Below are 25,619 nucleotides of genomic sequence, written 5' to 3'. Positions count from 1 at the left end.
CACCCATTGTTGCTTAGGTTCTGTTTAATAAGTACCATGCTCACAGTCAGGAGAGGCAGCTCATTGCAGTTTTAACTTGCATCTCCCATACTAAAAGCAATTCTTAACATTTTTCATTATATCTGTTAGCCTTCTGATCATCCCCTTTGGTGAACTGTCCATATCTGTTGCTCATTTTTTTTTAATTAATTGGGTTGTTTTGTCATTAAATTGAATACCTTTTTGTCTACCTTGAATATTAACTGCTGCCAGTTGTGTGATGTGTAATTATCTTCTCCCATACATAGGAAGTCCTTTCAATCTACTTTTATTTTCATCAGTTATATGAAACCTTTTTAATATGAGATATTCCCAGCTTTTTTAATTTGTTTTTTTTTCCATTGCTTTAAGGAGGTCAAGTCTCCAAAAACACCTTTATCATTGATTTCATAAAATATATTGCCAATGCTTTCTACTATATGTATTTTATCATTGCATGTATTATTATGTGATCCACTTTTGATTTATTTTTGCACATGGAGTTAGAGAGTGATCAATTTCATTCTTTTACAGGTGGTCATCCAGTTTCCCAGCATCATTTGTTTAAGAGATTCTCTTTTCCCCCTTAACTGTTGATATCTGCATGGCTTTATTTCTGGAGTTTTTATTCTGCTCCACTGATCCATATGTATTTTTTATTTCCATACCATATTGATTTATAAATTCAGATAAGATGATCCCTCCATTTCTCTTCTTTTTTTCAGAATTGCTTTTGTTATTTGAGGTCTTTTTTTTTTTCCTCTTTAGGTAATCCCAAAGAAGCACTTACACTTATTTTCATTTTTTTTATTCTTTTATTGTCTTTATTGTTTTATTTGCGTGTTCGCCACTTCTGTGCTCTCAAGCTCAGCAATTCTTTCCCTTACTTGCACATATATTGTTGAGGCCCTCTATTGCATTATTTAATTTGGTTGCAGTTATTTTTAGATCCGTTAGTTCCATTGTAACAGTCCTTATTCTGTTTTTCGTGTGTTCCTGTTTTTGATGATCCATTATTTTTCTGAACTCAGCAAACATGGTAATAATTATTACCTTAAACTCCTTATCAGGCACATTCTGCAGTTCTGCTGGATTGGGACTACTCTCAGGTTGTTTGTATCAGCACTTTGTGATATGTTCTCTTCAATTTTAGTTTTTGTGGTTTGAAATAGGGAGTGTCCTCTTCTATCTTAATAAATTGGTTTTATACCCTGCCTACAAGGAGTTGTACATATAATCCTAGACTTTTTTTAACCCAGAATATTTATGGTAAGTAACCTTTATGGTAAATAATGTTTATTATTTCACAGATCAATATATTTGTACCTATTCAGATGGTTATGGTAAGGGGCAATAGGTAGGAAGGAATTGGAGCAGTAGGGCACCAAAATGCTTTCAGTGAGTATCAAGTGATCAAGTGATCCTACTGTGCTACAGGTACCTGACCTGAATGGTGGGGATCTACAGTAATTCCATCCCCAAGGAAAACGGGTCAGCCAAATTGTCTCATACAACTCATGCCCGTCTCAAACACTAGTCTGTGCTTGAGCAACAGAGAAAGCTCTGGGTGAGTACTATTGATGAGGTAGGGTCACAGGCCAGAAATGGTCTTTCTTGCTTTTTGAGTATTGAGCCTTACCCTGTAGCACTTTCTTCTGTTGTTAAGGTCCAGGTACTTCAACTCAGGTTAGTGAGAGCATTCAGTTATTGTCTTGGTTTTGGCCCTGGATGCGAGTAGGCAGATATGTCGTATATCATAGTCTCAGTCTGTAAATAACAGCCTCTTCTGTGAGAAAGCACAAGTGATCCAGCCAATTCTCCTTGCTGCTTGGGTTCCAACTGTTTTAGTTTGGGATCCTCAGGCTCAAGTCAGTAGTAACTACTCTGTACCCTTACTTTTGGAGATCTCCACTGGTGCAACCTGTCCTCAGGCCAACTCTGCACACACTCTTCTCCAGTAGTTTTTTTATGTCCCCGACATGGGCGTGTGCCCTCAAGTTTACAACAGTAGAGGAGATCCATACAGAAGCTGCCCCTCCCTTTTATGGGTTTTACCGCCTCAATATTGTTCTAAATACAGTGTAATTATAGTTTTTCCCACCCCTTTCGGTGGTGCCATAGCTCCAAAAGTATATGATAATCATCCATTTATCTTTTAGGGTTGTTAACTTTTGTTATAATTTGGTTGTGTCTATGTGGAGGAGGCAAGCTTGGTATGTTTACTAGGTATCATCTCCCAGACCTTCCTCCACTATTCTTACTATCAGAAAATCAGATTCTAAGTCATTCAAAAAGTATATCAATTTCTGACTTTCTATTTTCCTATTTAAGCTTTGGCTTAAAAAAATAAAATCATTTCAGAAATTCCTATTCAGTGAGAGGGAAAAGGTTGTATTGTGAGTTAGAATTCAAGTACATTTATAGGTGTTTTTCTTCCTGAAAACTTCCTCTCAAATGATCCTCTTTTTCTCCTGTCACCTCAATTTCCCCATTGCAGTATCTTTCTTTCCTCTTCCTAGCCCTGTATCTGACACAGTGAAGTCATGAGTATTTCAGCTTTTTCTTTAGTTTTGCCTTTACAAGCACTTATCTTCCTGCCTGGGGTCACTCATCTCATTTTTAATTTGTACAAATCTATTTTACTTGCATAGATTAGAATTTTGCTGGATCCTTGAAATCTGCTTTCTGCACTCAGTGTTTGTCTTTCAAGATTTTTTAGTTTCCATTTTTCTCCCCCTAAGCCTGAGCAAAGTATTATAGATCAACTATTGAGGGAGCATTTACAGTCATTTTAGAGATTTTGCACTCTTGATTCCCCATGATTTTTAGAGAGGAGCTATTCGGGTTTTCAATCTTTTTATTTAGACCATTGCTACAGGAAGAAATGATTGTAATTAAGTTTATAATTTGGCTCATCAAAAAATGGAATGACTCAATAGCTATCTATATCAACTAAAATAAAAACCCTCACTGACTGCCCTCCCCCAACACCTTCCCCAACCAACAATTCATGGTGGTATATGCATGTATACACATATTTCTCATACAAGGAGAGAGAGGGAGAGAGAGAGGATAGGAGAGTGAAAGAACATCAATTTCATATAAAGCACCATGATGAATGCCATGGGATAAACAATAATAATTTAAAAATAATTGTACCATCAGAACTGTTTCTAAATTATTTTTTTTAAGATTTATTTATTTATTTATACAAGCACTGGGTATAGTCAAAAGCATGAGAGAGTGAGAGGATTCACCAGAGCCAGAGCAGGGAACAGAGCAGGCAGACTGACAAAACACACTGCTGAGGGGAGCAGCGGGCGGCAGGAGAGGTCTGTCGTGCCTGGTGGGACCCCTGCCAGTGGCCGGAGATTGAACTGGCGCTGTAGAGGCTGCGGGCAGCTTTGTAGCCCAGCGCTCAACCGCTGCGCCACCAGGGGAGGCCCCTCTAAATTAATTTTTAAGGCAGCTTTGTCCACAAACTCTTAGAGGAAGGTGGAGAAAAAGGCTTCAGTGGAACTGATGGAGGACAAGGATAGAAAAAACTGGAAAGGAAGCACCACAAGATCAGAAACCTGGTTCACACAATGTCAAGAGCTGGAGGTGAGGGTAGCAGGGATTATCATAGCCATTAACCCAACTATAGGAACTAAGATCCTTAGGTGCCAATGCCTAGATCAGAAAGCACAAGACCCAAGCAGGTATCATACTGCTGTAGGGGCTGTCAGGAGCGCAGACCTGAGGTGAAGATACAGAGAGTGAGGGCGATACATGTAGAAATCTGGCCCCTTTCATAAACATAGTTTATTCAAAGTCAACAACAACCAAAGAAGGAGTGAGCCCCTCCCAAAGAGAAAAAGTCTATCAGTGCAGTCTTTGCATTGGCAAGGGGCGGCAGTCCTTCTGCCCACCTGTGCCTATGCAGGTGCTCCTTTCCGCCAACTCTCTGTCCCTCTGCAGGGCAGCAGCCTTCCTGTCTGCCTGTGACCTGTACCACGCCGGGGCTTCTCTGCACTGACCTCCCTCAGCAGAGGCAGCTCTCCTCAAGGCCGCCCACCTGCGACCATGCAGGCCTCTCTCTTAGCAAACCTGTCCCTTTCTGCCCTTTTGTGTCCTTTATTCTTCTCTCCATTTTATAATAAATCTGCCCTTTTAGATATAACTAACGTCTCTGTGTCATGGAGGAACTTGTCAGTGATGGTGAAAGGGGTGCTCTGGTTAAACCTTTCCCAGAGTGAACTCAAGGACTCCACTCCCGGAACCCAACAACTCCAAAAATGACATCAGAACTGCTGAGTGTAGGTAAAGAGCAGCTGTAGCAGAGTCGCATGGGAAGAGCCAAGGGTTTAGGGGCAGAGACTTGATTTCAAATCTCAGCTCAGCTTGTGACCTTGAAGAAATATTTAACATTTGCTGAGACTCAGTTTCTACATCTCTAGAGGAGAACAGCACCAAGCTCACAGGGTGGCAATTAGGAGTAGAGATAAAGTAGGTAATATGCCTAGCACATGGTAGGGGCTTCATAAAAAAGGAGTTACTATTATGGAAATTGCTAGCAGCTGCAACTTTGCAAATTGAGTTCTTTGTGCTACTGTACCTGGAATACAAATCAATGGTCCCTGCATCCAGATGCAAACCTATTTTTATTTCAAGAGTTTGTATCCAAATAAAAATGTTTTACACCAGGGGTCAGTTTTTTATGCTAAGCAGTGAGGGCCATGTTAGAGATTTTAAGGTCCGTAAAACATGTGAAAAACAAGGGTCCCACTAAAAATTCTATAGTATAAAATCAACTAATCTAATCATATGAGAGAAAGCTCCAAGATAGTTTTTCTCATTGAGAAAACTTTTGACATCTAGGTATTTCAGCCATAAACAGGAAACACCGCTCCTTATTTAAGGTATAGATCTGGCTGTGCAGCCATAAATGAATGTCCATGATCTACTGATGAACACCTGAAGTTTTTGTTTTCCAAACCCATCCCCTCAGCCTTCAGTTAGAGTTTTTTCCAGCAAATTACTTTTCCATTGAATTTAGCCAGATTCTGTTGCTTTCAAAGAACCCTAACAAAATACAATGAGCATTGTCTTTGTCTTTAGAGATATATTTTTAATTAATTTACACAACTTTGTACTCAATTTTCTTATACCATTTTTCTAAGTAAAATACACTAATAAATTAAAAGAAATCTAGGTAACCAGGAATATGTTCTGATAGAAATAAACTTTGCTTGAATGCTCTTTCCAAGCTGGGAGTAGTTTTCCTTGAGAATGGGCACAGGGACAGCATTTATGGTAAATGGTCACAGGCACGCATGAGGAGTGAGGAACACTACTGAAAGGGAAGAAAGGGATGGATTGGGAGGTGCCAGGGTACGAGCTACTCCATATTTTATTATTATCTAAGCTGGTAAGACCAAGAGATCTGGTGACAACTGTTGTTGAAGAGACAGCTATTCTACTCACAGATATGGAGAGAAGAGGGCACCACCTATGGGGGGTCATATGGCCAACAACTGGGGTGGTCTGGAGACAGAGAGAGAGAACGGAAAACTGGAACTGGGCAAGAATTTTTACTGTGGTTTGCATTTTGCATTTGAAAGGTATACTTAGAGGCAAGTCAAAGCATTAGGATTCAGACAATGAAAGACATGGTTAATGCACCCCTGGAATGTATAAGACTTGCCACGTCCAGGATCAATGGAAGTGTAAAACCCTCCCTGGGAGTTTGGCAATTTTTCAAAAAAGCCAACATTTCACTCTTAGTGTAATCTTGATCTCCGGGATCCTGAATTTTTGTGTGCTTCTATGTAGTATGTAATTTTTCCTTGCTTTTTTTTTTTTTTTGGAGAGGGGCGGTGGGGGTGTAAAAAATCATGCTGAACGAGCTTAGCAACCTTACTTAGCAATCTTTACTTAGATGGGTAAAGTTGGTTGCGAAACAGGTCACATCAATTGGGCCACATTTGCTGGCTCCTTACTTCTCTCCCCTCATCTTTGCCAGATAGCCCTTCAGAACTCCAAATCCTTTATCTTGTGCAAAATAATGTCTCTTTTCTATGATTTTTTCCTTTAGCCAACAATGGTCAAGCACGCTTTCTCGAGAAGACCAATATAGATTCTCATGGTAATTTTCCCAAAGAAGACAGTTCTTGCTAAGAAGTTCTGGAGCCACCTGTAAGAAATACATTTTCTCTCCCTCCCATGTCCACTGACAAGAAAATTGAGATTTTCAAAGGCAATATATATGATATCATTGGGACTAAGTAAGAGAAAAGAGACTCTGACATTTTAGGAATAGAGAAAAGATCTGTCCCAATTTCCATGACTTCAATCCATTCATTAATTGATTCAACAAATATTTATTCAGTGCTTACCATGTACCAGGAGGCAGTAACTATATGCTGGGGTATTTAAAAATAAACAGAAGATGATTCGAGGAACAAAATATGCACTTAGAGATTGATACTTAAACAGGCAGAAAACCATGCTACAATAGAGGACCACATAAAATTGAGTAATTTGTACACATAAGCCTAGGTCTATCACAAATATTGGGGGTGTATGAAAAGTTCAAATGGTGACCCACTTATCATACATCTGAATATTTAAAAGATATAAGTCAAGCTAACAAACTACTAAATAAAATATATTCTACCCTTGCGCTGTGACAAATAGAATTTCATAAAACCTGAAATGCCAATTCTGAATTTAGAATTCTCAGTTCTTAAACCATGGCAGTACAGGAAAAGCTGGCCTATGGGTCTCAGACTGAGGCTCTGGCCAATCTGCCCTCCTTTTCCTCCCCTGGTTCCTTTCCATCCCTGCTCACATGCATGTAAACACTCAGTCACAGTCTCCCTAAGCAGCTATCTTTCCATCACACTTACTCAGTTCTAAAACTTAGTACTCACTAAGGGAGCTATTTTTTCCTTTCACACAAAAACCAAGCAAACATACCTGTCCAGGCTCTAAAAGTAGGTGTAAGGCCATTTAGGCAGGAATTCCAGAGCCCTAGACATCAAAGTATGGTCTAGAAGGAAAGTACAAGTTCAAGTGGGCCCACTTCATTGATTCCAAGGACATTTTAGGACGTAGTATGAGGTACAGCCAGACACAAGGGCTACAAAGAAGTCTTCTGAAGGATAGATGCCCTGTTGCCAACATCAGGAGTAATATTACTTAATATCAGAGGAAATATTATTTAAGCTATTTCATCATATATTTTCTCAAGATGAATCATCCTAAAATGCATGCAGTATTCCAGCTTCACATGCAATGGTTTTGTGCAATGGTAGAACAAGATGTTTATTTGATTTCAATCCCCACTTAATGGATCCCTGAAGAAATTTATTTCTGGATTTGTATAGCATTTCAGTTCCCTATCTCCAGAGAGAGAAAAACAGGACATATTTATTTTTCAGTTGAAAATCCCATTTAGAATCTAAAGGGTAACAGTACTATCTTCAAAGACAAAGGATCATGTGTTTCCAAGCATTTCTTTCAACTAGTCATTTTCCTATGACTGGCTCTTTGCATTTACTACCATCTGCAGACCAGGCTTGTCTTGCATTCGTTTTCATCAGGGTCACAAGGAAATAACACATCTCTGGTTGAGTCCAAGCAAGGTGACCTTCACCACAGGTGTGCTGCATCAGCTCTCCTGCCTTTCTTTTCTTCAACTAATTCCTAGCTTAACTTGACTTCCCACTTATTTTTTAATCTTTTTATTCTTCTCTCTCAGTGTCTACAGAACTTCCAGTTGTTTATCATCTCCATCAATTTATGGTCATTTGCCATATTTTATTTTCTGGTACATCTGTCCTCCTGACCACATGACTAAAGCTATTAATGTCTTGACCTCTAAGTTTCTTGTGGTTTATGATGACCCTAAACCAGTCTCATCATTCCACCCAATTTCCTAACTTAAAGCCATCAACATATTGACTAGAAGAGTGGAACTAAATAACAGGTCATGCCTTGAACAAAAACATCCCCCTTGGGCCTCTCCTGGTAGTACAGGTGGTTGAGTGCAGCACTGTGAAGCTGTCCACAGCCTCTTCAGTGCCGGTTTGATCCCAGCCGGCCGGCAAGGGTCCACATGGTACGGCAGATCTCTCCTGTCATGCCCGCTGCTCCCCTCAGCAGTGTATTTCGTCAGTCTGCCTGTTCTGTTCCCACCTCTGTCTCTGGTGAATCCTCTCACCCTCCCGTGCATCTGGGCTGTACCCCAGTTCTTGTGTAAATGAATAAATCTTTAAAAAAAAAATCCCCCTTTAGTCTTAATTCTACTAAGTCATGTTAGTAGGAATGAGAGGATTTTATCTCTACCATGTTTGTCTCCCTCTTTTCCAATAAACTTTTCCCCAACCAAACTCCATGGAACACATCTCCATCCCATAATACTATAGACATTAATGCATGTAAGACTGGTCTACTGCCAATTCATGAAACTAAGCATATTATGTAGATGCATGCTTATACATTAGGGTTCTAACTATTCCCACTTTGGGACTCATCAGAACTTCTGATCTATCTACTCCTCTATGCTAAGCAATCCTTCAGCTTTTCAACTTCTTCATATTCCTCCTAATCCAGTTTATATGCACTCTCCTTCATTTCAAACCACTCCTGTTAATCCCCCAAACTCCTTCATGCCTTTATATTTTGTCCCAACCAACCTGGGTTCAAACCTGCTATTGGGCATTCTCTATGATAACATTGAAGCATCTGGAGAAAAAAACAGCAGAGCAAATTGTTATCACTATATCCTCACAATGAGTAAACTTAAGTGAGCATCTGTACTTCCCATTAATACTACTAGTCTTTCCTAGCCAACTGGCCCTTTTCTCCTTTCTACATTTTCCTCAAAACTGTGATAATGCCTGCTAAATTTGCCCTTACTATGTTTGGCCAGACATTTCTCTACCTTCCATCAGAGAAAATTGAGAATATAAGAAAAAATTACCTCAAATTTTAGCGACAGATTTTACAAGCCTATGTCTTGTTCTCAGGATAGTCACCAAATACATTTGATATCACCTGCCCCACAGCCCCATGACATTTATGCTTCAGTCATACCAGCCTTCTTCAGTTTTTTTAAGGTCATCTATGAAGCTTCCATGATGACAAGAATCATTCAAGCTTTTTGATAAATTAAAATTTCCAAGCCCAATAGATAATACTTTAAGGGGACAGGCCTAGAAAATGGTGTACTTAATAAAAGACAGGAAAAATTGGGAAAAACACATCATGATCTTGCCTTTCATAGGGGCTATCAAATGCTCTTCACTCTGCCTAGAAATTGCTTCCTCCATTTCTCTTCTCCCCCTTCCAATTACACCAGATTTTTCTCATCTTCTAGGTTTTCTACTCAAGCATCACATAACATAGGAAAGCCTTTCTGCACAACACCTACCACCATGTTTAGGAAGTTTCTTTGTCATTTGCTCTCATAGGATCATATTCCTTTTGTTCATAACAGTCATCCCAGTTAAATATCTCACACTCACTGTGTGATTATTTGGTCACTCTCTCTCTCTCCTACTAGACTGCAATGTGAGTTGCCACATCTGTTGTATTGCATCATGTATCTACAATATCTAGTCTCACCTGGCACATAATTTTTCAACAATAATTAATATTTTAAAGAATGATAAATGAATTGTTTCTTAAAAATGACAGAGGTTGGAGATTAAAAATTAGAACATTGGCAGAGTTATCCAGCTGTTACTGGGATATGTTTAGTGTTGGACAGTATGTTCCATTGTTAGAATAATTAAAACTTCGTTTTCCTTTTAAACTCAAACCTGTTCCCTTATAACATCCACCAATGCTTACAGTTCAACCTTGTTGAGAATATGATCAGGGTCTGTTTCCTCCTAATGATATTATTCCCTTCCAATATTTACATACTTTTACATGAATAAAAGCATTTGCTTCAATAGTTCTTGATTTTAGGTAGTTCTCAGACTTAATTATCCCCTCCCCAGTTTGAGCACACTCTAAACAACACAGAAACAAGGTCATGAAGCTCTCATATATTCCAAATGGTCACTGGAAGTCATTACTTTAAGAAGGTGAGGTTGCTTTCTTCCTTCTACCAGATATAGTTTAAATTACAAACTCATTGAACCACCAAACTGCAATATCTCTAAGAAGGATTGTACCTACAAGGCGATAAATCCGCAGGACACATGGGATTTGTTACAAGTACTTTTATTGAAGCAATTTGTTGACAAATACCCAAAAAGCAGTACAGAGTGATCAGTAATAATAAAACCTTATGGAGATCATTTCCCCAATTATTGTCTAAATGAAAAACTGAGGTAAATTCCTTAACCAAAGGTAGCTTATCTGTATTTTTCTACTAGTAGCTTTTATATGTCATCTCTGGAGAAATTTCAGATGTTTCAAATCTAAACCTATATCAAAGTTTTGATTTATAAAAATAGCAAAGGGGTACTATTCATCTCCATTCGCTAATCCTAGCTAGCAGCTGAAAAGGATTGGAGTTTAAATCCCATTAGTCTCTCACAAACCCCAGCCCTCAGGGTGCAATGTCAAGTTGATTCAATTACTTGTGGGATGAGCGAGGAGGACTGTCACATTAACCAACAATTTCCAGTGTTCAGGAAAAGGAGACAGTTTGGTCTTCCAGACTAAGAGAATTATAGGTTCCTCTAATATCTGGAAACCTTGCCCGGGATCACTGCTCCAAAAGCCAGAGGCAGAAAGCCGATGTTATTGCATGGCTGTGGGCCCAGTAGGCCAAGTACCACTTAACAATGTCGAGAGCTTCTTAACAGTGTGTTTTAAGATAGTGATGTTGTGGACTTATAGTAAAATATGGTAATAAACGGCAGCCTGCAATTTGGACATAACCAAAAGGCTCACTTGGTCACGACAACACAAATACTGACCTAGTATTTTTAAACTCAGAAAACTAGGAATACAGCTGGGGCCCTGGCTATGTGGAATGGAAAGGATTTAAAAGAAAAAAAGAATTTATCATCAGAACTGACAAAAATTGGAATTGTGTCACACCCTAACAAACTTCATACCTACCTACATAAAATATTAACTTTCTTGTTTTGTCTACACGCTTTTTAAAAAGTTTCAAAGAATGAATGCAGGTTCCCAAAATTCTGTAGTTGTGTTTACAGCCTGTACATTTCAGATCAATATAGTTACATCTTATTTAGAATTAGAGATCTAACTCAAATGTCTCCCTTTTCCAAAGCATTTCCTGATCTTCTCAGCTGGCAGAAACTTCTGGGGCCATGCTTATATGTACATTTCATTTCCCCTTCTACTCTGTAAAGTGAGAGTAGAAACTGGATCTATTTCATATTTGTGTTTTTCTTAGCATCTTAATGTAAGTATGAAAAAGCATTCTAGATCTGGGGAAACATGCTAAATAAATAGGCATGATTTAAGGGAAAGAAGGAAACATTGGCCAATGCTTGGAGAAGCAGTATAAGCTGACAGGATCCAATTGAACACTGGCTTTTCACAACTATATGCCAAACTATTTAATCTGCATACCACAGGACTCAATAAAAATTGCTCCCGCCTCCACACTGCACTCAAATTACTGAAGAATGCGGAGTGCACACTTTGGCAGCACACGTGCACAAAGATGAGTTTGGCTCCTGGACAAGGATGACACACAAACTCAGGAAGTGTTCCATATTTCTCTGATGTGTGCTTATCTCCAAAATCATCAAGTTGTATATATTAAATATAAGTACAGTTTTTTGCATGTCAACTCTACCTCAACAAGTGGTTTTTAAATGAATAAATATGAACTAAAATTTAAATAATTCATTTTAGTAAATCTTAAATAAAAAGTGTTAATTTTTTCTCCATCTTTTCCTTGAATAAGGTCAAGTTAGCTATGGCCCTTTTGTGCCCATGATGTTTCTTGCTCACAGCTTTTCATGATAATCTAATACAACCTTTGGGATAGGGTTGCTATCTGCTAAAGGCTGCATAGCAGCTTTAAGTTTTGTCTATTTTAGGTAGATATGTGGTGCATTTTTTATTGGTATACCACGTTTGATTTTCACTAGTACCTATGAGATTTTCTGAGATATGGAGAAGTAATATAATACTAAAATACATTTAAGGGACTCCCTGGTGGCGCAGGGTTAAAGACAGCACTATCAAGCAATCTGCAGCCACTGCAGCACGAGTTTGATTCCTGGCCAGGGAGCTAACCCACAGGGCACAGAAGACCTCTCCTGTCTTGCCACTGCGCCCCTCAGCAGTGTATTTCAGTAGATCTGCCTGTTCCACTCCCTACTCTCTCTGGTGAATCCTCTCACCCTCTGTACCTTTGGGCTTACACCAAAAAACAACTCTTTATTAGACTTGGATAAAACAGTTTTGGCAAAAATACTACATAGGCAATACATTGCAGTTCATTCCATCCTATTGGGAGGCATAAAATATCAGCGTGTTCCTTGGTGTTGGCAAGTCTGATAACTTAGTTGAGGTAGTGATCTCCACATCTCTCTTTAAATTGTACATTTGCCTATTTGCAAATAGTAAAGATCAGGTAACACTTTGACATAGGGGAATATCCATTCTCCATGACTTTTCCCCACTAGTTTTATAATCCATTGAGGATCTCTGCCTGATTAAAATAGTGTTTAACATTGGAAGCTGCAAAAAGACCATTTTCTAATCTCATCACTCTATATATATTAGCTGGTGTCTCTCGTAGTAGAGAACCTTCTCCTTTTTTCAATCTCATTTTTTAAGGTTTTATTTTATTTTATTTCATAGAAGAACTGGGCTATAGGCCAGTGGAGTAGGGGGTGAGAGGATTCACCAGAGACAGACTAGGGAGCACAGCAGGCAGATTTACTGAAATACACTGCTGAGGAAAATAGCAGGAGAGATAGGAGAGATCTGCTGCACCTTGTGGGTTAGCTCCCTGGCCAGGATTGAACTCAAGCCATAGTGGTGATAGCACTGAGGTTTAACCCCTAGGCCACCAGGGAGGCCCTCATTATTTCACACTTTGACACTAATTATTTATATTTTAGTTACTATTGAATCCTAGCTTTTCTTTTTAATCCAGAAAGTTATAACATATCACTGTTTTTATTCCTTTTGACACTCAAATTGTTCCAAATTTTGCTGGTGGAGTCCCCTTTAAGCTAGTTTCTTTGTCCTTTCCAAATGTATCCATTAAACAAAGAGCAATTCCTTGAATTCTGGCACAAAATATACCATGCTGAACTTACAGCTTCCCTTCCCTCCCCAAATATGGAATCAGCTAATTTTCCAAGAATCTCCAGCAAACGTCACACTGCCTATATTGCTGACCCTATTCTTAAACTGTTCTTCTTCAGTAGCTTCTAACATCACAATGCCCTGTCTCTCTCTTGTGATGTCATCTATTCTTGTGAACTTTACTGATGATAGTCATAGTTACATTTCTCTAGCCCAGCTCTCTTCCCTGAGCTTTAGATTCACATATTTTAACTGATGACTTGATAGCTCCACCAACATCTCAATATATCATGGCCATAAAGGAATTCCTGATACCTCTACCTAAAACCACGCCCCCAACACTAGGGTGATCCTTGATTTTGCCATTTTTCTAAATTCTTATATCAAATTCATTAGCAAATCTTATTGTATCTTAAGAATCTTCCCTCAGTATGTAGTATCTCTCCACTTCATCTGGAGTCCATGTGCTATGATTGTTTGCTTGAAGTATTTACTGACTTTCCTGTATCTACTCCTGTACCTTCAATCCATGTTCTGCCAAATACACAGCGATGACCTAAGCTATATCACCATTACCAGGAAGAAATCTTCAGTAGCATTTGACTGAAGCAGAATAGGCAAACTTTTAAGACCTTTGCATGTCTGGCCTTTGAATACTTCTCCAGTGGTCATCTCACTAAACTAGTATCAGCTACATTCATTTTCTTTCTGTTACTCAGATGCACTTTGCTTCCACTCTACATAGTTAGTTTCTTCTTGCTCTAGTAAAAAAAATGTTACTTTCATAAGACAGTTTTTCCTGATTTCCTATATTATTCTAATATATATATTCATGTGTATTATTTGTAATATTTCTAGCTATTTGCTAGGACACTTGGCTATCTGCTTCTACTCTAGGAATACTTTCTGATGTACTGCAGTACCTAATACACTGCCTGAGAAATGGCAATAATACTGTTTAAATAACAGTATAGGGCCTCCCCTGGTGGCGCAGGAGGTTGAGCGCTGCGCTGTGAAGCTGTCCACAGCCTCTGCAGCACTGGTTTGATCCCGGCTGGCCAGCAAGGGTCCCACATGGCACAACAGACCTCTCCTGTCTCGCCTGCTGCTCCCCTCAGCAGTGTATTTCATCAGTCTGCCTGTTCTGTTCCCCGCTCTGTCTCTGGTGAATCCTCTCAACCTCCCGTGCATCTGGCCTATACCCCAGTTCTTGTATAAATAAATAAATCTTTAATAAATAAATAAATAACAGTATAAACAATAACACTGTTTAAATAACAGTATACTCCTATGGATGAATATAAACCCCATAAAAGCAGGAACCATATCTACCTTGTCTTCTCCAATGTTACATTGCCTGGTGCAAGAGAGAAACTCAGTAATTATGTACAGCATTAATGACTTAATTCCTATCTTATAGCCAAGGAAGTTAAGTTTAAAGAATTTAAGCAATCTCCACCTGATCACACAGGCAGTAAAGAGACAGAGTCAGGATTTAAACCCACATGTTTGACAACTCATTTCTTGAAATATTAGTGCTAGATTGGACTTTGGAAATTATCTAATCTAATAGACTGGTTTACTAATGAAGAAATGAAGCTCCGAATATTGCAGTGATTTACCCAACTCATCTATTTTGATCTATATTTTAGGGCCAGTTCCCTGAGTAGCTACATTGGTAAACATCATAAAATTACCTTCTCTGTACTTCATTTCCCTTATCTGTAAAAGGAGTCAGGTGGTCTCAGTGATATTAGTGAAGCATTCTGTATTTAAGCACTCCATCCAGCTCAGAACATTGGACTCTTCCTTTCTCAGTTGGTTCCTGCCTCCTCCCTTCATCATTTCTCTCTAATTTTAAGATTAGGAAGAAAATTACATTGCATTACAGGTACTTTATTCTGTAATCCAATAAAATCATTAGAGGAAAGGAAAGAGAAAAATAATGGTTTCTCAAGCTTTATGTACCTTTGGAAGAACAGAGTGCTACCACAGAAGCCCCCTAAAGGAAAGATAAAAGTTTTATCTCCAGCTCAGAGCTGTTGCAGAAACTATGTCTATAATTGTCATTCAGAATATCATTATCAATCCCTGTAATGAGGCAATAAATTGGAAGAGAAAAGGGTAAAGTAACATTCATAGAAATAACTGAACATATAATTCCTTGGTGTATATCCAAGAAAATGAGTAACCCCACATTTCTGTGGTATTCACTTTATTTAAACTGCTGGTGAAGAGTGACTTATATTACAAGAAGACAACCCATTCTTATTTACACTCAAAATGTCAAATCCCATTTGCACTCAAAATGCCATCACCTTGCATAACTCTACCAACTTAACCTGCACAGAAAATAAAAGCTAAATGCAGAATATGAGGAGACCTGGAATAATAAAATCACTCTATTTTCTATGCAGCCTTTTATCAAATACCCTGATTTGCTGCAACCACTCCAAGATGGAAGTGTTTTGAATTCTAAAATAGCTTCGCACCAAATGTGTCATAATTATCTGAAACTATATTTAGAATGATGAAATTTGCCATGAAATCTGAAATATGCTTCAAATGTCAGTCTTATTTTTAATTAATATGCCTCTCTACCTTTGCAATAATCAAGTTTTACAGTCTCTGGGTGCTGAATAACTTGGATGATGTTTGTGTATGTGAGTATGTGTGTGCATGAGCACATGTATGTGCTTAACCTCACAATTATTATAATGCTGCTCTCCTGCAGATCCATCCTTCTCTTACAGATTGTCAAAGAAAATCTGATTTTATCCTATTGGTGTATTTGTCTATAAAACCAAATCATGTGAAATGAAGTATCTTGTCATACCAGTCACAAGTTAACAAAATTCTAACCATCACATCTACCATCCTATCATCTGATATTTGTTCTAAGAGGGCAATATATTATAGTGCTTTAGCCAAACTGATTCTTTTTAATAAGTCTAGTGAAGGGCCTCCCCTGGTGCTGCAGCGGTTGAGCGCTGGGTTGCAAAGCTGCCTGCAGCCTCTGCAGCTGCCTGCAGCCTCTGCAGCGCCGGTTCAATCCCGGGCTGCTCCCCGGACACTGGAGGAGGGTCCCACATGGCGCTCAGACCTCTCCTGCTGCCCACTGCTCCCCTCAGCAGTGTACTTCGGTTCTTCTGCCTGCTCTGCTCCCTCCTCTGGCTCTGGTGAATTCTGTCACCCTCCTGTGCTTCTGACTATACCCAGTGCTTGTATAAATAAAATAAATAAATAAATAAATCTTTAAAAAAAAATAAGTCTAGTGAAACAAGTGAAAGTTGAGATTTGAAAAATATGTTTTTTATTTTAAAAGGAGATAAGGAGTTTTGAAATACTGATGAAATATATTCATAAGAATAGTAATCAAATATATCATTGTCCTTTTTAGTTCGCTTCTGTTTTCAACTGAATTTTTGAATATTTTTAATATTTGATAGAATTTAAACATAAACAGTCATATAGAACATGGAATTGCAACAATTCTATCACCTTCTCAAATTTCACAGCATGAATAGAAAACTTATCTGCTGATAGTAACTTTCTTTCTTTCCCAGATTCATTCAGTGAGAGAGATGGCGATTTTCTGGGAATTTTACACATAGATGTATAAGTTGAACTGATGTCTTGAGACTTCTCTTATAACAAATAGTGAGATAGCTTGGAAAATGTCATGGAAAGGACATGACAAAGGAACAGACATTACAAACAAGTCCACAAAGTCTTTAGTGTATGTGGGAAGTAGTTGCTGTATGTTGTTGGGCCAAAAATATCCATGTGGCTCTTGGCACTGACCTAAAATGGAATGTGTAAGAATTGGATTAAAGTCTCCTACAGCATTACAGCACTGTCAACAACAGGAATTCCAAACAATCATTCGGTATCTATTCTCAAAGTTATAGGGTTAGGTAGTAGAAAACATTAATGAAAATAAAAGATAGATCTTTGTAAAGATAAATAAAATAGTAGACTAGCCAAGAAAAAAACAAGAGAGGACTCAAATAAATAAAATCAGAATAGAAAAGGAGATATTACAACTGATAATCATACAAATATAAGAGAACCCAAGAGACTACTATGAAAAATTACACACAAGCATATTGTACAATTAGAAGAAATGGATATATTCCTAGAAGCATACAACCTTCTAAAACTTAATCACGAGAAATACAAAACACAAAATAATTACTGAATACTAGGAAGGAGATTTAATCTAAAACCTCTGAACAAATAGATGTCCAGGACCAGATGGCTTCACTATTGAATTCTACCAAGCATTCAAAGAAGAAATAATGCCAATCCTTCTCAAATACTTCCAAAAAATAGAAGAGTAGGGAACAATTCCAAACTCATTTTACAAGGCCAGCATTACACTGATACCAAAACTATACAAGGCCACTACAAAAAAATACAATTTCAGGCCAATATTCCTGATGAACATAAATGCAAAAATCCTCAGTGAAATATTAGCAAATCAAATTCAACTATACATTAAAAGGATCATACACCACAATCAAGTGGGATTTATTCCAGAGATACAAGAATGATCTGCAAATCAGTGTGATTGGCCACATTAAAAATGAAGGATTAAAAAAAAATTGATCCTCTCAGTTGATACAGCAAAAGCATTTGACAAAACAACTTCCAAGGTGGTAAAAGAATTCAACAAAATGTGTATAGAGGTCATGTACCTAAGTATAATTAAGGGCACAGAAGACAAGTCCACAGCTAACATCCATCTAAAATAAGAATGCCCACAGAAAGACAAAGATGCCCACTCTTGCCATTTAAATAATGACCTATGAGCCATTATAATAGATTTCTGAGAACCTACAAAAAAAGGAACTATTCCAATATAGGAGAAAGAAAAGAGAGATGGAGAGAAATGATTTTTGATTATGTGGTTTCAATTCTCAATATACATTTTTTAACTGAAATGTATTTGACAGGGTCTCCCTGGTGGACAAGGGGTTAAGTCTCAGCATTATGAAGCAATCCGCAGTCACTGCAGCATAAGTTCGATCCCCTGGCCAGGGAGCTAACCCACATGGTGAGCAGACCTCTAGCGTGTCTCCTGCTGCTCCCCTCAGCAGTGTATTTCAATGGATACGCCTGTTCTGCTCCCCACTTTGTCTCTGGTGAATCCTCTCACCTACCCGCACCTCTGGCCTACACCCCAGCTCTTGTATGCATAAATAAATAAATTTAAAAAATGTGTTTGACACATAACATTGTGAAATATAAGGTGTACAACATGTTGATTCAATATCTCTCTATAGTGCAATATGATTGCCATAGTAGCAATAATTAGCACCTGTAACACACTACATAATTATTTCCTTTTAGTAGTTGGAATAATTAAGATCTAGTTTCTTAGCAAGTGTGATTATTATAGTACACTATTACTTTCTTGATTCACAGTACTGTGCATTAGATCTCAGGGAATTGTTTACTACTTGTTGCAAGTCTATACCTTTAAAGGATATCTGTCCTATGGCCCCTCGCATTCCCTGGAATGCACAATTTTACCCTTTGTTTTTACAAGTTCGGCTTTCTTAGGTTTCATATATAAGTGATATCGTAGTGTACTTTTTTTTGGTCTGAATTATCTCACTTATCATCAAGTCTTCAAGGTCCATTAAGTCACAAATGGTAGGATGCCCATCTTTCATACTGACTAACTTGAAGCCAGATGTACCCCTGGCATTTTTTTGCTAAATGAAATGATGCTCCTTACTTTTTTCTTTTTCTTAGTGAGCTTTGGATTGGGTTTTCTTTCATTTGCAAATTAGATTCTTAACTAATTATTTAGATAAACAGATAGATATACATAAAGACAGGTCTCCTTTGTCAGTCTTCTAACTGGATTGTGTATTGAGAACCAGCTGTGCAAAAAGCATTTGCCCAGAGTCCTGAAGGCATCACACTTCACCAGCAGTAGTCAGGCAAGAATTTACTATAGCCAAAAGCTGCCAGGAAACACCTATGGTTAATCAAGTTGGGGGATTTAGTAGCAAGAAGACCACCCACCATGCAGAACTGTGGCTGTCTCACTTAGTATGAGAATGGTCTGTGGCAACTGAGAGAGGGGCTAAGGAAGTAGGACTAAAGACTATCTGGGCGCGCCCGAGCGCCCTGCCCGGCCGGTGCGCGGAGTCGCCGGGCCCCATGGCCCCCGGGACCCCGGCCCCGCGGCCCGCCCCGGGCCCGCGCCGCTTCACCTGGGCCGAGGTGGAGCAGCACTAGGGGCGCGAGGGGGAGCGCTGGCTTGTGGTCGAGCGGAAGGTTTACGACATCAGCGAGTTCGCGCGCCGGCACCCGGAGGGCTCGCGGGTCCTCAGCCACTACGCCGGGCAGGACGCCTCCGACCCCTTCGAGGCATTCCACATCGACAAGGGCCTGGTGAGGAAGTACATGAACTCGCTCCTGATCGTAGAGCTGTCTCCTGAGCAGCCCAGCTTCGAGCCCACCAAGAATAAAGAGCTGATCGATGAGTTCCGGGAGCTGCGGGCCACAGTGGAGCGCATGGGTCTCATGCAGGCCAACCACATCTTCCTCCTGCTGTACCTGCTGCACATCCTGCTGATGGATGTCGCCGCCTGGCTCACTCTCTGGTTCTTTGGGACGTCCTTTGTGCCCTTCATCGTCTGCGCCGTGCTGCTGAGCACAGTTCAGGCCCAGGCTGGGTGGCTGCAGCATGACTTTGGACGCCTATCTGTCTTCAGGACCTCAACGTGGAACCACCTACTGCATCATTTTGTGATTGGGCACCTGAAGGGGGCCCCGGCCAGCTGGTGGAACCACATGCACTTCCAGCACCATGCCAAGCCCAACTGCTTTCGCAAAGACCCAGACATCAACATGCACCCCTTCTTCTTTGCCTTAGGCAAGATCCTCTCTGTGGAGCTCGGGAAACAGAAGAAGAGTTACATGCCCTACAACCACCAGCACAAATACTTCTTCCTGATTGGGCCCCCAGCCTTGCTGCTGCTCTACTTCCAGTGGTATATTTTCTACTTTGTCATCCAGCGGAAGAAGTGGTGGACTTGGCCTGGATGATCTCCTTCTACGCCCGCATCTCCCTCACTTATGTGCCGCTGCTGGGGCTGAAGGGCTTCCTGGGCCTTTTCTTCCTGGTTAGGTTTCTGGAGAGCAATTGGTTTGTGTGGGTGACACAGATGAACCACTTCCCCATGCACATTGATCACGACCAGAACAGAGACTGGGTCTCCACCTGCAACGTCCACAAGTCCCCCTTCAACGACTGGTTCAGTGGACATCTCAACTTCCAGATTGAGCACCATCTGTCCCCCACGATGCCGCGGCACAATTACCACAAGGTGGCTCCCCTGATACAGTCCCTGTGCGCCAAGTACGGCATCACGTACCAGTCCAAGCCTCTGCTCTCCGCCTTTGCTGACATTGTCCACTCCCTGAAGGAGTCGGAGCAGCTCTGGCTGGATGCCTACCTGCACCAGTAACAGCCGCGCAGCCGAGAGAGGAGCCTCTGGAGCCAAGGCAGCGGGGAGCCGGAGGGGCAGCACCACTACACTTCTAATATTGGGGGAGACCGATCCAACTCCTCCCCCTTCTCTTCCTGGTACAGAACTCAGATCCTGAAGGGGTGCAGAACATGCACACCCCCTGGAAGAAGGGATACAGCTGTGGGCAGGGCCGTGAGAGGTCCCTGCTTCTTCCAGGTTGGCAGATGCAGATGGCTGGTGAGGAGAGGAAGCCAGGAGGTGTGTGAGAACAGGGAGTCAGGGAAAGATTTAGCACTAAACCTGCCCCAGGGTAGGGGTGAGCCAGCCTCACGGGTCCACCCCTCAGTGCCTTCTCCACCCTTGCACACCAGCTTCAGACTTCAGAGGTTCACAGGCTGGAGGGAGATGAAGCAGCTTAGCCTTTTGTGCAAGATTTAGGAAGACAGCATTAGTGCTTAGAATCCTGAGCCTCTCCATCCAGAGGGCCAGGGGAACATCAGGTCCTAGTCTTGACGAAACAAGTCACTGATTAAAATCCCTTAAGTTTTTGAGTCACTTCTGACACCACCCGCGCTCCCAGGAAGGGGAGGCCGCTCCTTGCTCTACAAGCAGGTGGGACAACTCAGTCCTCTCCCTGGAAACATGACCCCTGGTGGTGTCCACTGCTTCCCTGCCTATAATTGCAAGTTTAATAAAATAGCCATCAGTGAGCACAAGGGACTGCATGGAACACAGGTGCCTCGGCCACAAAGCCTGTAAAGGAGAGGGGAGATCGTCACAGCCGGAACCACCGCGGTACCACATTACTGCTGAGCAGGAGCGGTGGGTCCTGCTCAGACCAACTGTAGATCTGAGCCAGAAACAGGAAGATCAAAACAGAGAAGCTTATGATGGCCACTGCTCTCTGCAGGCACCTTGTGTCTTTCTCTGCGGGAGATCAGGTAGGAATTTCAGATAATCTCCTATGGTCTAATATGGAAATACAGTTTTTTAATTCTGGTTTTTATAAAGTAAAACAGCTTAACCTCCCTCTAGAGAGCAGAAATAGGCATGTGCCCCAGGAATCATTCCTGGTCCCAGGGCCTGTCCTCAGCACCCACGCTTCCTTCCCTACGCCCACAGACTTTCCGCCCCAGGGAAGAGAGAATTCCTGCATCTGCTCAGCAGCATCTGCTTTAGGCATTATTAGCATTTTGGACACTGGGACAACTCAAACTTCAAGAAGGAAAAAGCAGCAGAGCCTTGTGCGAGTTCATCTTTTGTTTCAGGAGAGAATGGCAGACAGGGAGATGGTCTAGGGGTTGTTCGGGGGCCAGAGGCACCGCCTGTGGGAAGGCTCATGATTACTTCCAGGTTTGTCAAAATACAGGCAGGTTAAGCAAGCGGTGGAGACCTGGCTGTGAGTTGGGATCTCAAACTAGAAACTGAATGGAGTTCCACTGTCATTGGCTTCCTCCCTCCAGAATAGGTGCGGACCCTTCTCCATCCCTGTTCCCTGCAGTGTCGCCAGCTGTCAAGCCATCTGGCTTAGGACCCAGGCTGCCCAATCTGAGCAAACCCAGCAAGGCTTACTGAGCCAAGTCCAAACTTCTAGGAACTTCCTCAAAGCATCTCAACCACTGTGGCCTTCTCGCTTCAGCCTAGACCAGCGTGGTCCCACATGGCCAAGGGACAGACCAGTGACGAAAGGCTCAGACTGTTTGTAACAGTCAGATGAGTGGTCTCAGCCAATCAGATGGCAGATGAGGACAGGGTTAGTGGGCAGGGCACCTTTTCTTACAGGTCGTGGCAGGAGTAACATTTTTAAAAACGCCAACTTGTACGTTTATCTTTGTTCCCTTTATCTTCCTGTGACTTTCCTGGAGGCAATTTCTTTAATTAGGTCCAATATCAGTATCCTCTGTGTGTATGCCAGTTCTCTGTTACATCCCAGTGAAGTACAATTGAGAAATAAAGTTAATTCTGACCAAAAAAAAAAAAAAAAAAAGACTATCTGAAAGCAGCAACAGTTCTACAATCGGTTATCTCAATAAACCCAATCTTCAGGGAAGGGAAGCTGGAGGAAGCATAAAGCTGTAATTGGCATGTAAGCGGCAGTCATTCATAACTGCTGAGAGGGAGAGTGCCTAGTATTTTCTGGGTTACACAGTGATTTTAATTTTCTCTGTCCTCAGCAATATTATGATGTAGTCTTGAGTTTTCTCATTTTAACACAGGCTAAGAGTAGTCTTGCCTGATGTTGGATTTCCATGAGATTGTTTATGTCCCACATGGTTTAGCTGTGAGCATGAGGCCAACTTCTAACAGCACTGAGACCTGGTTCTTGGAGAATACTGTTCTACTTTTTCTTGATGAGTAAGAGACGTAGAATTATAGTAAAAGGGCTTTTCAACCCCTTTTGAATTAAACTTGACTTTCTGTCCCAGCAGTCACTCCTTGCATAGGCAGAGCAGGAAGTTGCCATCCTACTTATGTTTGGAAAGGACTAAGAAGACTTTAGTAAAAGTCCTTAAGTTTTCTGCACCTGAATAACGATGCTAGCAATCCCCACAAGGATCAAAGTCTCACTTTCTAATGAAAGAAATGACATGAAATTTAAATTCCTCAAGGAAAGGCAACACATTATTTAACTCTCACCTCTCTCATTAAAGAAATGGTGACACCTGAAAACAGTATTTTTATCATTAATCCAAAAGTGAGCACAAATGAATTTCATTCCTTGATTCAGCACAGCATTTACGGAGGAATTCTAAGTTCTCTCCTGGACAGGTGATGACCTAGTTCCCCTTGATGATCGTCTGTCTTTCCCACCCATTACAGAGAGGAACACCAGAGGCTTAAGAAAGGACAATTCTGGGTCCAGCTTAGTTCATGGAATCATAGCCCAGGAATCAAGAGGCTGGGCTCCCACCTCAAGGAAATGTAGCCTCATGATTCATTACCTGCACTGCTGAGCTGGGAGGAAATCCAATAAGCTTTCCAAGCCCAGAAATTTCCCCCCACAAAGTTTAGGGTCATGTATAATTTTTCCTGTGCATACTACAAATGTATCTCTTTAATTTCCATGAGGGATCTTAGTTTCTTTCTTTTCTGCTACAGAATATTGTCATGCCATAGTGACTTCCCTTCTGAAAAATCCTGTTCCTTCAAAGATATCAGACCACAATGTGTGGGAAAGTATTAGAATAAATTGAACTCTACCAGAAGTTTCTATCACTCTCTTTGACTTCTCATTTACTTTCTTTCTGAAACAAGTACCAACCCCTTCTAGCCACATTTCTTGTCACTTGCCCTTTTAAGAAAATACTGGGGTTGAAAAAACCCAAGTTTGATTTCCTTTGTTTTATTGTTACAAAATTCTGTTCAAGTATGTATGATAGTCAGTATGCTCTTTGATCTTTCCATCTAAATTATCTCCCTAAACTGGAATGTAATCTCATAGATCCATTTATTCATTCAGCAACAAATCCATTTATTCATTCAGAATTGAGAGCTGCTATCAGGCCAGTGAATGAGACTGACACTGAGCCATTTTGTGAAGAAACAAAGACTGAGCAGTTGTAGCCTCTTTAGTGACCTGGGGCAGCAGTTGTCTTCTCCATGTTGAACCTGCGAGTAGAAGATTCAGAATGGAATCTCTTCTCCTTTCCCTCTCCTGTAGGATTTTTTTTTTTTTCATCTCCACTCACGCTTTTTACTTTTGTGAGGAATCTTATCATCAAACACAAAAGCCAGGAATGTTACCTATAAGACAGGTCCACACTCCATGAACTTGCATGTATTCACTGGAAATCTCAATGCATGTGGGGAGGAAGTCTTAAGCCGGGGTAATCTTCTTAAACTACGGTAACATTGTGATTTGGTCTGCTCGTAAGGCTTTGCCTTTGTTCAGTATGTTAATGAAAGAAATGCTCAGGGCTGCTGTGGCAGGACAAGATCACAGAAACATTGCTGCCCAGGATTGAGATATTAATCTGGCTGCAGAGCCAAAAATGAAGCAAGGAAAAGCAGACGTCAAACGATCGGCAGGGGAGACATGTCTCTTGTGACTTGCATTTTGACTTTTGAGGGGAATATTAAGACAGGATTTATAGTTATGTAGCATGTGTTCCTCGTCTTCCTCCTATTGCTCAGGTTGGAGTGCCCTCGAATCAACAGTGTACATCAGGAAACATCTCACAAAGGGGCAAGAGTGGCTTCAATTCTACAAGTGGAAAGCTAGGATCTTCTTCCAAGACTGAAATGTTGAAAGGAGATGACCATGAGACTATTTAGAAGGAGTTGACTCAGATAAAATAAAAATGGATTGTCTCCTGGAGAAAAGTTGAAAATGAACAGGGCAAACAAGGAGTCGAGATTTTGACAAGTCAGAAGAGGAGTCGAGTAGCTCCCTGAACAGATGAGACTAATGTGAAGGTGGAGTCTGATGGGGGCTGCAGATGACTTCTGAGGAGGGAGACTTACTGGATGATGATGATAATGAAGATGGGGGAGTTGAGCACTGAGGATGACAGAGAAAGTATCAAAGATTTAAGGATTACTCTTAAGCACATAGTAAGGTTTAGAAATCATATCCCATTATTTCTTCACCTTGATACTTGTCTAAGTCAAAAATTTCCCCCAGTATCCTCTCCCTTAGTATCTTCAGCACGTGCTCACTGTTCTCCCCAACTTTGTCCTTCTCATGCTCATTGATTCATATTGCCTTGCACCTAGTCTCACTTTCATTTCCTTTGATGTTCCTAGTGCTCCTAATTTTACCCTGTAATTTTTGCTTTTAATTTGGAACCTCTTTATGACTTAACAGTAAAAAGGATGTGTTGTTTTATAAAAGAGAGAGATTGATATCAGATAGTTCCTTCA

At 40.6% G+C, this 25,619-nt stretch overlaps 1 protein-coding gene and 1 pseudogene across 1 annotated transcript; both read left to right on the top strand.

Moving 5' to 3' along the window:
• The first annotated feature begins 19,440 nt into the window (after positions 1-19,440).
• LOC119231397 (acyl-CoA (8-3)-desaturase-like) lies at positions 19,441-21,550 on the top strand. Its single transcript, XM_037493166.1, is given in 2 exon segments — positions 19,441-20,311; positions 20,314-21,550. Coding segments are annotated over 2 exon segments (1,311 nt in total). The 3' UTR covers positions 20,754-21,550.
• On the top strand, positions 21,481-25,261 carry LOC119231396 (heterogeneous nuclear ribonucleoprotein C-like; annotated as a pseudogene).
• Positions 25,262-25,619: the final 358 nt, after the last annotated feature.

This window comes from Talpa occidentalis, unplaced genomic scaffold (genome assembly GCF_014898055.3).
Source record: "Talpa occidentalis isolate TD23 unplaced genomic scaffold, MPIMG_talOcc4v2.1 talOcc4.7, whole genome shotgun sequence".
In the NCBI taxonomy this organism is placed as follows: domain Eukaryota; kingdom Metazoa; phylum Chordata; class Mammalia; order Eulipotyphla; family Talpidae; genus Talpa; species Talpa occidentalis.
This window is presented reverse-complemented; position numbering and strand designations above follow the sequence as displayed.